The sequence below is a fragment of the Ursus arctos genome, unplaced genomic scaffold (genome assembly GCF_023065955.2).
Source record: "Ursus arctos isolate Adak ecotype North America unplaced genomic scaffold, UrsArc2.0 scaffold_7, whole genome shotgun sequence".
Classification (NCBI taxonomy): domain Eukaryota; kingdom Metazoa; phylum Chordata; class Mammalia; order Carnivora; family Ursidae; genus Ursus; species Ursus arctos.
In genome coordinates this window covers 33217046-33234598 of record NW_026623089.1, presented here as the reverse complement: position 1 = coordinate 33234598, position 17553 = coordinate 33217046, and the positions used below count along the sequence as shown (strand labels likewise).

At 39.8% G+C, this 17553-nt stretch overlaps 1 protein-coding gene across 2 annotated transcripts in view; it reads left to right on the top strand.

The window, feature by feature from the left end:
• Positions 1-17553, top strand: part of EXOC6 (exocyst complex component 6) — a 344161-nt gene that overhangs the window by 102127 nt on the left and 224481 nt on the right. Inside the window, exon 2 of one of the 2 annotated variants that reach the window (XM_048218941.2) lies at positions 16807-16918. In XM_048218941.2, coding sequence (XP_048074898.1) covers positions 16833-16918 — 86 coding nt within the window. In that variant the 5' untranslated portion in view covers positions 16807-16832. Of the gene's footprint in view, positions 1-16645; positions 16919-17553 lie in introns of those variants that run through there. The other variant, XM_026481664.4, reaches the window with a different exon arrangement.

Below are 17553 nucleotides of genomic sequence, written 5' to 3'. Positions count from 1 at the left end.
TAATAATTTTTACCACCTACAAGCAAAATGAGATTGTAGTTTCCAAACAAAAGGGCAAGTTTGTTGACTGAATACATACTCCTTTATCATGCTCTCCTGTACTGTATTAATATTTTTAACTGGCTAGTCAATCATAAAAAAATTAAATCCTCAGTAAATCTTATCAGTACCACAAAAATAATGGGATTTCTGTTTACAAGGTGTCGATTGTGTTCAGTCTTTGATAATGACGGCAGACAGTCAATAAACACTGGGACATTTACATGGTCAGTAGGAGCCTAACCAAACTATCTAATCTTTCAAAAGACAGTCAACACAATGAACTCTAAACTTAATCCCCTCAAATACTGGAGAGACAGTTTAGTGCTTTAAATACTACTCAGCCCAAAACCCCACACTAAAAAGAACCATTAAGGCTTTTTCTTAAACTCACAGAAGCGGGACATTCTGATTTCAGTTCCATTCTCTGACGGCAAATCTTTACCTTATAATCTAAGCTCAACCTTTTATAGGATCTGGGATTTATGAAGGGTGACAAGTATTTTAATTATGGTAGAACTTGACTAAAAAAGTGAAAGAGGAGTAATGTTTGATGCTTATTTTTTTTAAATTTTTTGATGCTTATTTTAAACTTTTTAAGTGGCTTTTTTTTTAATTTCAAGAAAGCAAAACACATTACTTGCTGGTTTTGCTTGTTATAATCAAATAAACTCATATTTACTCAGAACACCTGTATAGTTGCAGCTATATTTATTGCTGGGAGATTTTTTTTTTTTAAAGCTGAAAGGGAAAAAAAAAAAGGCTATTAATTGACCATTTCCTCTCTTCCAGGCCTGTGTTATTCAATGAAGATAAAGGTTTAAAATCCTAAAGTCCTGACAAGAGACTTGTATAAGGGAAGTTGAAAATGCCTGACTATGCAGTCACTAATTTAGACACTAAAAGAAACTTTGGATTTTCAGTGGCAGAGAGAGAAAGAAAAAATTTCAGCATGACTTGTGTAAATGCCCTTTTGATTTTATGATATTTTGTGGTGTTAGTCAATAATATGAAGATGCTTGGGAGAACATTTGTTTGATACTGGCTGGGAAAAGTGGGCCCTGATACTCCACTCGGAAAGCATGGTTTTCCTGAGATGTTTGATTTGGGGCTTTTTTTTCTCTTCTCGCATGTCCAAGGTGTTAGTTTCTTCATTGCTGCTGTCTGAAGAGCTTGGCCAGAGAGGTTCTGGTTTATTGCTCCATTCCACACTCGAGGCAAGAGTGGGGCTCAAAAAAACGCAAGCTTGCTCCTATGGAACAGCTTAAAACAGATGTGACCTTGCTTTGAAATCTGATGAACACAATAGACCGCCTGAGATCTGATGTTCAGTTCTCTTCAGGCTACAGAAATGAGAGATTCTTTGGTTGACCTGGCATTCTGCCATGTCTGAGAGCCCACTGGAATCTCTACTTTGCCATTTGCAGGAAATGGCAGGAAGTGTGTGAAAATCTGGAATCCAGCAACAAGATTTAATCATGCCACATTATGAGGTCACTCTCTCTTGTCAGTGATTGAGAAGGAAGAAGACTGATTTATTTTCTTTTTTAAAAATTTTATTAAGTTGTTATATTTTAATTCCAGTGTAGTTAACATGCAGTGTTAGTTTCTGGTGTAAATATAGTGATTCAACACTTGCATACATTACTCAGTGCTCATGATGATAAGTGTCCTCTTAATCCCCATCACCTATTTCACCCATCCCCCCCCACCTACCTCCTCTCTGGTAACTATCAGTTTATTCTCTATAGTTAAGATCTCTTTCTTGGTTTTTCTCTCTCTCATTTTCTTTTTCCTTCGTTTATTTGTTTTGTTTTTTAAATTCCACATATGAATGAAATCCTAGCGTATTTACCTTTCTCTGACTGACTTATTTTGCTTATGGAAGGCTGATTTTTTTATTTTGGGGTGAGTTTATGTGAGAGCTCACACTGGCAAGCCCTGCAGTTCTAGCATCTTTGGGCATCATTAAGGTTTAGATTTGTTTGTGGACGCTCAAACACTGCGAAGCCCAACAATCCTTCAACTCCATTGGAACCTAAGATCCACTGATCCAACTGTATTTTCACTGCCCCTCATTCTTGTCATGTCCTCACTTTCCTCCTTACTCAGCTTAAATCTGTGGTCCAGTGTTTCATCACTCCCTTGAACATACTCTTGATTCCCTTGTCTCTCTGTTACTTGGTTAAACTTACTTAGCTAAACCACAACATTTATTAAATTCAACTTTTCTCTACTCCATTCCACACAGTTGAATGAAGCTAGAGAAAAACACACCATCAAGCCAACTGGTCTCATTTTAAATTGCTGATCACTCATCTGTAGTGGACTCTTATAGCTGCCCAGCAATCAGACTCTATTTCCCTAGGCCTTTCATTTGTTTGCTCTGCTGGAAGGGGATGATTTTATACCCTTTCTTCTCTTCTCAAAACTTTTTGTTTTTTTATTAAAAGATTTTATTTATTTATTTGACAGAGAGAGAGAGAGAGACACCCAGTGAGAGAGGGAACACAAGCAGGGGGAGTGGGAGAGGAAGAAGCAGGTTCCCAGTATAGCAGCCTGATGTGGGGCTCGATCCCAGGACTCCGGGATCACGCCCTGAGCTGAAGGCAGACGCTTAATGACTGAGCCACCCAGGCGCCCCTCTTCTCAAAACTTAAACCAAAACTATATACTGTTTTCCATGATGATCTTGCTTCCTAGATACTGAGAAAATGGAACCCATCAGAAGGAAACTTCCATAGCCCCTATAACCACAACTACCCACTTACTAGCATCTGGGCTCATAGACTGTCTTCCCTCCTGCTCTTCTGGGTGAACTGCCCGTACTCTTTACAAAGGCTAACAACTCCATGTGTACACGAGACTCTACTCCTTACCTACTCAGTCAGGGACACTGCTATAGGCACTCTTCCCCTCTGTCCTGCATCAATTTTCCACTCTCTTTCCCAGTACCATATAAGTATTCTCTCATCATAAAAACAGACTCTCTCAATCCTCCTTCCCTTCCAGTATATCCCTCCCCCATTCCTCTTCTCTTTACAGCAAAATTCTTCAAAAAAGTTGTATCTACTTGCTGTCTCCAATTTTTCTTCTCTCACCTCTTCCCCTTTCAGCCCCATCACCCACTGAAACCATCCTTACAAGGCAAGTGCAGCAAATGCAGGAGTCGATTTTCAGTCTTCATCGTACTTGACCAATCAGCAGCATCAGAAGAAGTCACTCCCTTTTCACATAGCTACCTCCCTCACATGGTTTCCACTGCGCTCCCTATTCTCCACCCACCTCATTGCTTCTCATTCTTGTCTAGTTCTTTCAGTTCCCGTGATTTCTGTGTTGGAGTGCCCAGGTCTCAGTCCTAAGATCTCATCTGTTTTCCATCTACACTTAACTGCCTTGATGATCTCATCCAGTCAGGGCCTTAAATACTGTCTCTCTCTCTGTATATTAGTTACTTTTAAATTTATACCTCCAGTCTGTACCACTTCCCTGTTCTCCACACCATATGTCCAACTTCCAACTTAAAATCTCCTAATCAATATCCAAGCATCTGATCTCCTTTCACCACCATCCAGAGCCTGCTTCTCCAATGGCGTTTCCCCTCTCAGTCAGTGGCAACTCCATTCTTCCAGTTGCTTAAATGAAAACATCTTGGCATCTTTTCTTGCTCTGATACCTTGCATTCTAATCCATTAACAAATCCTGTTAACTCTACCTTCAAAATGTATTTAGAATTTGACCACCTCTCTCCCTCTCCATTACTACCACCCTGGTTCAAACCACCTTCTAGCTGGTTTTGCTGCTTCTGCTCTGTCTGGTAAGTAGTAGAACTGAGATTCCAACTCAGTTTTTCTTCCATTTTGAAGACTTAGATCTTTTGTCTGGGCTCTGCTGTCCCTCTGCTTTTTCACATTTGTTGGCTGCTATTATAGGTACCTCCCCTATATTCATTTCCCTATTCTTTCCATTTTCCTTAGTGATAGAATTCTAACTACATTCAAAATGGCATTGTGAGCAAATATCTTTTGGTCTATCTTTCCCAGACTCATGTGTGGATAGATGTGGGTATGTGACAAACTTCTGATCAATGAGATAAAAGCAGAAGTTGCTGGGTGGGATTTCCAGGAAAACTCCTAAGTAAGGGGGACACACAGCTGGTTCCATCCTTTTTGACCTTATCCCACCCTCCTTCCTGCTGCCTGAATCGAGGACTTGGTGGCTGGAGCTTCAGCAGTATTTTGCATTCTGAGATGACCTTGAGTGTGGAAGCCACATGCTAAAGACAGAAAACAGAAATATAGAAGCAGTCTGAGTGTCTGGTGACATGGAGTTGCCCTAGACTGTCCTAGTCCATATTTGGACTCTTTTACCTGAGAGAGCAAAGGGCATTCTCGTCTTTGTGACTTGAAGCTTAACATAATTTCTACCAATTACTTTGTCACGTAGCTCTTCTGGATCTTCTACAGAACCTAGCGTAGTGCTAAGCACAAAACTGGTCCTCAATAAATGACAGTGATTGGTTGCTTGCGATAAAGCAAATCTCCTTAAAGTTTTGTTTGACACATTCATTTCTACACTGTCAGTAATGATGCGGCCAAAGTTTTGCAACTGAGTTTTATACACCTGGCACTTCTAAAGGAACTTTTTTTGTGTTGAACTATATATGATTGGTCAAAATAAGTGGGCAACATAAACTTATGCCAAACAGCATAGGACTTAAATTAATAATATAATTTGTATCAAAGATAAGGTTGTCTTATAAAGTAATGAGACTGAGTCCATAGGTTTTCCCTAAAATAAACTCCATTGCTTTAAGACTCTAAATAAAAACTAAAATACTGTTACCACTGGTGTTAATTTTCACAGTGGTAACATCATTACAAAACATCATTACAAAACAAATTCCTGTATAACACAAACTTTGGACCTTTATGAAAATTTTAACATTACAAAATCTAAATGAAAAAGAATAATAAGATTGGCTATTATGGAGTGCCTGTCTGGCTCAGTCTGTAGAGCATGAGACTCTTGATCTTGCAGTCATGAGTTAAAGACTCACGTATGGTATAGTTTACTTAAAATAAACAAATTAAAATAAAAAAAAGATTGTTGTGTCAGTTTTACTGATGGGATATTGATGATTTACAAATGCCTAGTTAGGCAAAGAAAGACACAGTTGAATCTTACTTATAAGTGTGGAAAGTTGATTGGGAGGTGTTTGTTCTATTTGAGTCCCTCTTGCGATTCAGACCATGGGAATTGGGCATCATTCATCCCTAAGATGAATTCTGATGGGTGGGAAGAACATGTTCCTTCAAGTGCTTCAAGTTCCTTCAAGTGGGCAAGTCATTTAACCTCTGAATCTAAGTTTTTTTTTTTTAATCTGTAGAATGGAAATAATACCAAAAATCGCTATTCCATAGGGCTGTTGAGATGATAAAATGAGGGAATACATGTGAAAGGGCCTTGTTCATAGTAGTCACTCAATAAATATTTGTTCATTCATCTTGATAACGTTTTATAAATGCTTAAGAATTTTTGAAATGCTCTCACATACTGTACAAGTTATTGTCAAAATACCAAGCACCGATTAACACTTCCTCTAAGAACTTTTGGATCGTTGTATTTTAATTATTTTAGGATGTGACCAACTTTTGTGGAGTTGAGTTAGTCGGCTTCATTATTCCCCTGCAACATTTCCTTTGCACTCATTGATTTCCATGGCTACATAATGATTACTTCCTGAGAAACAAAGGAACACATGTGTTTAGAAGTAAAAAGGAAGCATACAGATCACCTATTGAACCATAACCCTGTAAAACCTGGTATAAATGGAAACTTTTCTTTTTTATCATATGGCGTTTGAAGTGAAGGAATTCATATTAGTCATTAGCTCAGTTTTTACTCTACAATAGGTGTCCCTGTAAGGAGCCAGATTGTGTCAGGCCTTATAAGCCAAATATACTCCAAAACATTTTGTGAGGCAGACTATTTTCAACATCAAAATTTCTGAGTTGTGACCAATCCAGAAAAGTGATAGTAGGTGATGGGAAATTTGAAGACAAAGGGTGGGTGGAAGAAGAAGTAACTAACTGCTCTAAAACACACAGATTCCTTTTTATGAATCATTCTAGCAAACATATATTTATGACTTCTACATATGAGGTCCTGTAGTAAGCGCTCTGAGAACTACAAAGGTGAATAAGGCCCAGAGGTGGTCTTCAAAGAACTCATAGCTTAGTATTGGAAATAAAATATATACATCCTCTGTCCAAATTATGTCCTGTGTGCAGTACGATCCAGAACCTAGGGTGGCTTTGAAGAGGGGGCTGTTTCGAGTCTTGGAGAGTACATAGATATTTGTGCACAAAACTGGCAGATGGAAAGGCATTCCAGATAAAGGGAACTGTAGCTACAAAGGCCCAGAGGTGACCAGGCTCAGACATAATGGATCAGAGATAGGCAGAGATTGATTTGGGACATATCTATTTTGGGAATAACATCATATTTAATAGGTAGGTATTTGGTGGCTTAAAGTGGGAGGAGAGTACTATATATAGTCTGTGTCCCCCTCAAATTTGTATGGCGAAATGTAATCCCCAATGTGATAGTATTTGGAGGTAAGGCCTTTGGGAGGCGATGAGGTCATGAGGGTGGAACCCCCATGAATAGGATTAGTGCCGTTATAAAAGAGACTCCAGAGAGCTTCTCTGCCCCTTCTGCCATGTGAGGACACTGTGAGAAGGTGGCCATAATGGACTAGGAAGCAGGTTGTCACCATCACTGAATTTGCTGGCTCCTTCATCTTGGACTTCCAGTTTTCCAGGACTGTGAGAAATAAATGTTTGTTGTTTAAGTCACCCAGTCTATGGTATTCTGTTAGAGCAGCCCAAAGGGACTAAGAGAGGAAAGTTACTGAGTTCGGTTTTGGACATGTGGAATGTCAAGTGCGAGTGACCGGCTATTCTGGGAGAGATGTTATGTAGGTGGTTAGAAATGAAGTCTGGAGCTTAGGAGAGAAGTGCAAGTGTAGGTCTACATTTGGGACTCATCAACACCCAACTGGAAGATGAACTTACAGGAGAATAGAGTAAGAAGAAAAGACAGTTGGGGACAGATGCCTGGAAACAACTAGATTTAAGGGACAGACTGATAAAAATAAACTTGGGAAGGAGGCTGAGGAGAAGCCAGAGAGATATGAGGGAAACCCATAAGAAAATGGCAGTGTTTTATCAGATTCTTTTCTTTTCTTTTCTTTTTTTTTTTGAGGTTCTTTTCCAGGATTTGGGGTTCTTTTTGTAATGTTGATTCTTCTCTTCACTCCCAAAAATAAACTCCAGGAGCCTGGAATAGACCAAATAGACAGTTATTTCTGGGGCTACACACAGAAGGGAAGGTTCCAGGATTCAGGTTAAAAGCATGGTCCTGTGTTCTGAAGCCCCAGTGAACCAGGGCGGCAGCATCACATAGTGGTTCTGAGCCCTACAGTTATATCTGTGTTCAGGCGTCACCCTGAGGCCTGCAGGTGGATTCTCCCAGCAAGTGTGTGTGCGTGTGTGTGTGTGTGTGTGTGTGTGTGTGTGTGTGTGTGTGTGGACTGCAGGTATCTCACTCCTAGACCCCTTTGCCCCCCTGCCTCGATCCAGTTGGAATAAAGAAGAAATTTCTCCACTGGCTTGTGAGCTTCTCAAGGGTTTGGTGCATAGTAGGTTCTTAAATATATAGTTTTCTTTTAAAAGGTGAATAATAAATCAACAAAACATAAAGATCAGTACATAGGAAATAACTTTATAATAAACCTATGAGCACTGTAGTCTCCTAACATTTTTATGGGTCACCGACATCTTCAAAACTCTGAGCATCAGAGAAATATCTACGTGTGTCCACTGGAAAAGAAAGAGAAGAACAGCTCTACTCGCCATAACAAAATTATAAGGCAGTTGATTAAAAAAAAAACAAAAAATCATCCTCAGCGGTTCATAACATCATTCCTTATTAAGCAGTGACATAACACTAATGCTTCTAAAGTGCTTTTTACTTTCCTGGCATTGTTCTGAATACCTTATTTGCATTAATTAATTTAATCTCCCCAACAAATCTATGAGATAGCAGCTTGTCTATTGTGTAGATAAGGAAACTCCAGGTACAGAAAAAAGCCCAAGGTCACATAGCTAATAAGTAGCAGAGGTAAGATTTGAACCCAGACAGTCCAACTCCAGTGTCTGTGCATGTAACTGCTACACGGCACAGAAGCTTGCTTTGATTTTCTTACTTGCTTGCAGAGCCAGACCCACTGTGTTTATCATCTAGTACAGAAGGAAAGCTGCTACATTGTACATGCGAGGTGAGGCTTTCTCACCGGGGCTCAGTGGCGGTGGCAGGTGGGGGTAGGGGCATGTTGTGGGAAATATATTTGTGTTAAATCAGGACCACAAGCATGATAATTGTTTATCCTAACAGAAATCACAATCACACAATGATCTTATTTCACAATTTACTTCCCCTAATCCCATGGGCAGGTGACTTAAGCTCCTTGTCACAAACCCTCATTCATAAGCTAAGAGAGAAAGAGAGGCTCAATGCTTGCGGATGGGCCAAAAAGTGTGTATACATGGGAGTCTCCACGGAACACTCTGACCCTGTCTGTTCCTTACACGCCTGCTGGGGACCTTGTTTTCTGAGGAGACCTTGGGTGAATGGCCTCATCTTTTAGTTGGTCTCCAGGAGCCCACACTCTTTGTCCCTTAACTGAGGGGTAACTGAGAGGTCTCAGGAGGAGTCAGGCAGAAGAGGCAGACACCAAACCAAGTGGAAACCTTGCTGCTGCTTGAAGGGAATTTGAATCCCAAAATGGTAGTTTGGAATTGCTCTAAGGAATGTATCCAATATATGCTATAGCACATATGTTTACAAAAAAAGACTCAAACAAAATATTTCCTGATATTATACTCAGTGACTGAGGATGTTTTACAACTTTTACTGAAATATATTTAATATCCCAGAAGAAAAGAACCCAAAACACATAAAAATAAATCAGATTAGGCTTTGTCTTTTGATTAATGTTTTTTTCTTCACCAAACAGGAAAATACTCATTAACAAAAGTTTTGAGAACAATAAAGTAACTGGAGGTTATTAATATGAAAATATTGTCGATTGTTCCTCCTGTAAAAATCTCCCTGGACAGCCCACTTCCTGAAAAATGACTCAGCAAAAGCTCCCAACGAGGGTTGTTCGCGTTTCATACAATTGTTTGGGCTGGCACTTATTTCTTATCTATAAAGTCCCCTTGTGATTGATGATTCATGTTTCTTTTCAATTATGGGCTTTGAATGCAAACTATTTCTTAATGTAAACAAATGGCTTCAGTATTTAAAGCAAAACATTTCCGTTTGTTTAGTACTATTTCCTATTTTATGCCCGAAACCATATTTTTGAGGGAATTGTTTGGTTTCAAAAGAGGGAAAAGAGAATGATTGTTTAGAAGAATGTGTGCAAAGGAGGGGTGCATTTGCCGTGGGCTGCCTGCCAGAGGGGCAGGCGTGGGCTCAGAGGGGGCACAAGGTGGCCTACCCTCTCATAGCATGGCCCAAAGAACTTAGTGTCCTGAATTCTCACTTTAAAGATCCTGGTTATCCCGTGGGAGGAAAGTGTATCTTCGGCAGCTTGATAATAAGCCTTGTAGCAGATATTTAAATTCTCAGTTCTAATAAAGGGCTCTGAAGTAGAGGAATGGAGAGTAAAGGACACATTGAACAGTTGCCAGAAATGCTAGAAAAAAGGGAGCAAGATATTTAGTGACTTCTAATGACATTTTACAATTACCAATATAAAAAATAAAATTAAAACCTAGAAGAGCAAGAACCATTTTCAACAGACCATGTGCCAAAAGTTGACCACTAGGTAGCGCCATAATCTAGCTGTACGACCATAGGGCTGAGACTTGATTCTGTTGTTGACCAGGATTCAAATGTTTAAGATTTTACATTTGGGAAATGATCAAGAAGGGCACCCTAAAAATTTTCAATCAGAAGACCCCAACATAATAAACAGAAGAGATATGAGGTTCCAAATATTTACTTGGTGAAGCTACTTATTCTATAGCAATTCTGTTTATTGAGAACTCGAGAAACAGACATTGTAGGCATTAGAGATTTTACCTTTGCCTTCTGTTAATGAAACCCCAGATTTGCATGAAGGTAAAGAAAAGGAAAAATCACAGTTAATTGAAACAATTAGTCCAGAATTTTCTTGTCAAATGGGGAAAATATCGATTTAGCTAAGCAGTGGGCACTACTCACATTCGTTTTGGAAAGTCAGTATTGTTTCCATCATTCTTGCTTAAGTCTTCCCCTTGCTCAGTAATCATTGAGTCCATGCCTGCTGCGTGCCCAGCATCACGCCAGATGCTTTGAATATAAAGAAGCAAAGGTCCATTCCCTACTTTTGTGTAGCTCCTAGTCCAGTATGGTAGATAAATATATAACAAAAACGATACTAAGGGATCAGAGATTTGATAAAGACCACATGCTCAAAAGAGTTATGGGGCGATAGTAGCAAATCATTGTATACAAGAAGGTGGCATTGAACTAAGCCTCGAAAGATAAATCATAGTAACAGCTGACACTGATGCTCATCCGGTGTCACACTCTCCAGAGAGCTCTACCTAATAAATGCTTAAAGGTCGTGTGACCGGGATGCCTGGGTGGCTCAGTCGGTTAAGCGTCTGCCTTCAGCTCAGGTCATGATCCCAGGGTCCTGGGATCGAGCCCCGCATCGGGCTCCCTGCTCAGCGGGGAGCCTGCTTCTCCCTGGCCCTCTGCCTGCTGCTTGCCCTACTGGTGCACTCTCTCTGCTAAATACATAAAATCTTTAAAAAAAAAAAAAAAGGTCATATAGCCTTCATAACAGCCCTATGAGGTAGGAGCTACTAAGTATCATCACTGTGCTACAGATGAGAAAACAGGTTTGGGGAAAGTATTCTAGACATAAGCAGCATGTATAAAGTTTTGCAGATGCATAGAACTATGGCATGTTCCAGGGAATAGAAGCTCAGATAACAGTAATGATACTGTAACATTCACAGAAACACCATGTCCTCTAAGATCTTGTAAACAGAAAAATGTGATGAGTTATAGTGGAAACTTAGAACAGATTTTTAGAGTGCCTGGGTGGCTCAGTCATTTAAGTGGCTGCCTTCGGCTCAGGTCATGATCCAGGGGTCCTGAAATCGAGTCCCATGTCAGGCTCCCTGCTCTGCAGGGAGTCTGCTTCTCCCTCTGCCCCTCCCTGCACTTGTTCTCTCAATCTCTCTCACTTTCTCTCTCAAATTAATAAATACATTCTTTAAAAAAAAGTTTTAAAAACGATTTTCTTAATTACATAAAAATTTTATTCTTCAAAGAATAGTAGGACTATAGTTTATTGAGAATACAGATCCATTGAAAGTTTATTGAGAATACAGATCCATTTGTAATGAAATACTACATCCTGAATTTTGAAGATGATAGAAAAAATATGGAATGGCTCTGTGAACTATTTTGGCTACCATAGATATGTCTTAAAAAACTAATTTCTACTGTATGGTGACTAATATAACAAAATAAAAATTATTTAAAAAAACCCTAATTTCTTATAACAAACCATATTGCTGTGAGTAGCCTGAAAATAGTAATGCTATAGTTTTATTTTATTTTATTATGGCATGAGGCAATTTTATTTTAAAATTATGTATTTAAATATATGAAAAAATATCTGGGAGGATATACATAAAATTGGTAACTGGTTATTTTTGGATCTTGATTTCCTTATTTCTTTTTTTTTCAGTGAGCATGGATTTATTTTTTTCTAATTTACTTAAATTTTAGTTAGTATAATACTACAGTTTTAAAATTGAACTGATATCTTGAGAGATTTTCTAATGTTGAAAAATAATACTAATTTAACTAAAACAATTTTTGTCTATTTTTATTTGAAATAGCCTTTGTAAGATAAACTGTTATATCAAGTTTAAATATTTATTGGTTGCTGATTACTTACGAAGCACTGTAATGCTGTGTCAAGATAATTTATTGAACAAATATTTATTGAGCATCTAACTTGTGCCAGCCATGATGTGTGAATTGCTGTGGGAATAGTAACAGTAGCAGAAAAACAATAAGGACCCAATCTCTGCTTACCTCAAAAAGACTGAGTTTTTTTGCTTTTAAAGATGAGCGAGAGGGCGCAAGTGCACGAGTCCTGGGAGGAGTGGAAGGAGAGAGAGACTCTCAAGCCGATGAGCGTGGAGCCCAGTGCGGGGCTTGATCTTGCGATCCTGAGATCCTAAGATCATGACCTGAGTTGAAATCAAGAGTCAGATGCTCAACCAACTGAGCCACCCAGGTGCCCCTGGGTTTTTTTTTTCCCAAAAGTTTTTATTAAAAAATAAATAAAATAGATAAATAAAATAATTTTTTATTCAAAATTAAATTAAATTAAAAAGACCACTTTAAAAAAATTTGTATTCAAAAAGTTTTATTCAAAAAGTTTTACTTGAATAATAAGCTTTTGTTTTTTTAAAGGTTGGTTGTTAGTTCTAGAGGGACTAGTGTTCCTAGCAGACTAGTAAGACAGAGACTCATTCTCAGAGGAAGAAAGAAGCCCAGTCAGGTGCCTCAGTAACAGGGCAACACCACACATAGCCTGATGATCAGCTCAGGGCAGGATTTTCCAACCTTAGCACTATTGGCATTTTGGGATGGGTAAGTCCTTGTTGTTGGGGGACTGTGCTGTGTACTCTATTATCAGCATCTCTGGCTTCTACCTACCTCCAGTTCTGGCATTAAAAAATGTCTCCAGGGGCACCTGCGTGGCTCAGTCGGTTAAGTGTGTGACTCCTGATTTCGACTCAGGTCATGATCTCAGGGTTGTGAGACTGAGCCCTGCATTGGGCTCTGCCCTAGGCATGGAGCCTGCTTAAGATTCTCTCTGTCCCTCCCCTAACCCCCTCACCTCTCTCCCTCTCTCTTAAAAACAAAAACAAAAAAAAACAAAACTCCAGGCCTCCAGGCATTGCCTTGGGATTACGAAGGAACAAGAACCACTGGCCCGGGGCCACTTAAACGGCTCCTGTCCGTGGTCAGGGTTGATCCTAGGAAATAGTCCAAAACAGTTTGAGCTGCAGCTGGGAGGAGAGGTTAAGGGTGGAGACCAGGAACATTCCAGTCACACACACACCAGTCTCTTTTATGGGCATCTTGGAATATATCTGTTTAAAATGTTTCCATTTCCTCCTTTTCTTTTCCTTATTTGGTGAATTTGTTGTCAGCACTATGGGATAGGGGAGGTTGTTTTTCTTAACTGTTACTTTCGGGAGGAGATGGTCTCCTGTTCATTCAATCTGTGTGGACTTCCGGCAGGAAATGGCACTCAAGGAAAGTTTTGAATAAAAGGAAGATGCTGGTTAGCCAGTGGAAACAGGAAGTTGTTGCCTGGGTCTTACACAGCTTAGAAGAAAGTAAGAGGCAGAGGGAAAATTCACTTAACAGAAGTGGGAGGAGCAGAAGAGAGTGGGGTGGAAGTAGAGGAGGGGTAGGGAGAGCTGAGGAGCAGAGGGAGGCAGCCGGGTCAACAGGTTGAAAGACCTTGAATCTTGTGCGGGGGGAGCTGTACCGGAAGAGGGTGACGGTGCTGCGTAGTAGGAACAGGGTCATACAGTAACAATAAGTCAAAGCTATGGTGATTTATTAATTATGCTACTCTGTTGTATACTGCTATACTATTACTCTTTGAAAAATACTCTAAAGGAAAACCGTTTTCTCACAGTATATATTATTATTGTTTCAAAGATTTTTTAAAATTTTCTTCATTTGACAGAGAAAGCACAAGCAAGGGGAGCAGCAGGCAGAGGAAGAAGCAGGCTCCCCGCTGAGCAGGGAGCCCACGGAGCTGGATCCCAGGATCCTGGGATCCTGACCTGAGCTGAAGGCAGATGCTCAACCGATGGAGCCACCCAGGCGCCCCCTCTCACAATATATATTAAAAGCATTTGCCTACGGTATAAAACCCCCTTGAGAAAACAGAGAGAAAGAGAAAGCAAATGTGGCAGAATGTTAGCAATGGGTGAATCAGGTGAAGGGTATATGGCTGTTCAGCGTGTTCTTCTTTAACTTTTCTGTAAATTTGAAAAATTTAAAAATAGGGGCGCCTGGATGGCTCAGTCAGTTGAGCATCTGCCTTTGGCTCAGGTCACGATCCCAGAGTCCTGAGATCGAACCCCGCATCAGGCTCCCTGCTCAGTGGAGAGCCTGCTTCTCCCTTTCCCTCTGCTGCTCCCCCTGCTTGGGCTCTCTCTCTGTCAAATAAATTGATAAAATCTTAAAAAAAAATAAAATTTTAAAAACAAAAATTTGGGGTATGTGGGGAAAAGAATCAATTTTTTTTTTTAACTGCACGATGCTTAGGGCTGGATGGATCATCAGAGATATATGTTCATGGGTAGAGTGGCATTACTTACGAATTGTTCTCTACAGCATAGTATAGTGATGACCAACATTCTCTTATGACCAGAGTGATTTCTTTCTTTTTTCTTTTCTTTTCTTTTTTCTTTTTTTTGGAGAGGGAGATAGAAGGGGGTAGGGGCAGAGGGAGAGGAAGAGAGAGACTCTTAAGCAGACTCCATACCCAGCGCAGAGCCTGATTTGGGGCTCGATCTCACAACCCTGATATCATGACCTGAGCTGAAATCAAGAGGACGCTTAACCGACTGAGCCCCCCCAGGTGCCCCCCAGAGTGATTTCTCATATATATATATATATATATATTCTCAGATTCTGATAAATTTGGTTTGATAATTTGGACCAACATTTCCTAACGAGGCAGAGGTAACTCTTCGCTATTAGCTTTTGCTATCATTCATTCAATAAACATTCTTGAGCACCTACAGTATACAGGGCAATGTGTTAAGTGTTATGTGGGATACAAGTACGAATCAAAGAGACATTCTGTTCTTAAATAATCTGATAATTTGGTATAAATTTAAAAACCTTCCACACAAATGACGTTAACACAAGATAGAAGATGACTGGTTTGTGTGGAGTCACGGAGGAGGGCATCATCACTTTCTCTGGAGGGAAATGGTGTTAGGTGTATCCTATTGCACCGTTCCATCCTGCAGTGGACGAACAGGGGTGCTGAGAGCTGAAGCTATTGGTGGGGCTGGAATGAAGAACACTGCACTGATCTGCTGTTGCTGCATAACCCATCATTCAGTGCCTGAAAATAGCCACCATTTATTATTGCTCCTGTGACTGTGGGTCAGTGGCATATGGTTGACCTACCTAAGGTTTGGGTGGGAGGCTTTGCTTCAAACTGCTGCAGCTGGATGGGAATATACGCCTCTCCCTGCTGTTTTGTGAATCAGTGGGGATGACCTGCTTCATGCATCTCTCATCATCCTTGGACCAGCAGGCTAGGCAGGGTAGTGTTCCCAGGGGATGGCAGAGGTATACGAGGACAAATAGAAATAAGCGAGGCCTCACAAGCCTCGGTTCAGAGCTCATACACTGTCCCTTCAGCTCGTATATGGTTGGCCAGCGGAAGTCACAGGCTAAGCCCACAGTCATGGGTCAAGTGGGGCCGTCAGTGAGGTACTGGCAAGGGTATGGATGTAGGGAGAAGTGAAAAACTGGTGCAGCTTATGACATAGGCCTTGTGGTTATATGAACACTACATCTTTAGGAGAAATAACTTCAATGTTTTTACAGAGTAAAATTTAAAAATCTGATAAAAACTTAAAAAAAATAGATTCATATGGAGGAATGTCTAGCCATCCCTTTAAATACCATCCCTTTAAATAGCCATCCCTCTAGCATGGGCAAGAAAGCATGAAGTTAAACTTGGACTTAAGGAAGATCTAATGCAAATGGTAATGAGAATCACGTGCCCATTTAATTTTTTTAGGCTTTCTTCGGGCTGGCTGTGGGCCACATTTTCCCTTGCTAGTTTGGGCCTTTATTTCCTGCACTCTTTCTTCCTCTCAGTGGCAACCGGCCCCCTTCACATCCTGGCATCTTCATGTTTTCTCTCTTCGCATCAAAACTGTTCTGCAGGAAGGATCTGGCAAACGCATGCATAGTGAGGCCCAAGTTACTAACAAGGATTAGAAGCTAACTGCTTTCAGGAGCATTTGTATTTGAGCAGGGGACAGAAGAAGGAATGGCTCTGTAAATGGACCACACACATGAAGAAGTGTGTGGAAAAGTGAAGGACATGGGGAACCAAGGAACTAACCCAGTGGCCTCAAAATCATATCCTATTAGGTGTTATATTTTTCCTGGACAAGCTACCTGCTGGGGTTTTGTGGGCAACAGTATAGTTGCAGGAATAACTAGGAGCATGGCTTGTATTTAGCAAAAGTAATATTAAAATATGTGCCCTGAGAAGTCAATTGTATTTAATAATTTTGTATAGTGTAATGATTCTAATTCCTACCGAAGTTTGCAGTTACTATCTCTGAGAAACAAATAAATAAACATAGCAGACATCAGGCAGGAACTTTCTGAACTGTGTCAAGGTTAATAATAAGTAAAATGTTATAAGTAGAGACAGGACAGCAACAGCTGTGCCACATTCTTGGAAGCAAAGATTTTGATAGCATGAAGTCAGACTGTGAGCTCAGTTTTTGCTGCTACTCTGGGTGAACACAGAACGCTTATAATAATTATAACAAAAATCACATTTCTTTTATAAATTACAACTGTTTTGCACTCAAAATCTGATGTCTGCAGCTGGAAAACTAGGGGCATGTGAAGCAATGTTGGAAGAAGACCCAGATCAAAATTATGAGAACCTCCTGGCTGAGATTCAGTCTTTCGAGCTGCCCATTGAAGCGACTTTAAGGTAGGGCTCCTTTATATTTTTTCCTCCCTTAGTGGTGATAAGGCAGTCTTATTCACTTCTTTTTATGCTTTTCTCTATAACAGAATAAAAAATAATTTTTGAAAAATGATTACAATTCTGTATATACTAATCTCTACCTCTTCAGAGAAATTATAATAAACAGTCAACTCTTTTTTGCATTATATTTGTTTCCTGATTCATCACCACAAGGTTTAAAAAATAGAAATGACTTTCAAGAGATCAGAAGGGGCCTCTTGCCCTCTCTGAATAGATATCCCATCTCATTTATGTAAGATTTCAGTGGTTTTCTCTAAAATATCGCTTAGTGAAAAACATTGAGAACAATGAGACATATCAGTGAAACCAATTTCTATTTGGGTAGATGTGAGTTTTAGGAAAAAAAAGTAAAATCTTTATTTGCATTGTTGCTCCTGGGGTATATGGTGTCCTCTCAGATATGTTTTTTTTTTTAACTTTCCATGTAACATTTAAAAATAGCTTCTTTGGTAATATGGGGATTAATTTGCACATTTCAAGAACAGGATTAAAATGAAAGACCATGTATCTTTATGTTAAAAGGGCAGCTTTAAAAATTTAATTCTTTCTGACTGCCTGCCTGTAACTGACACCTATCA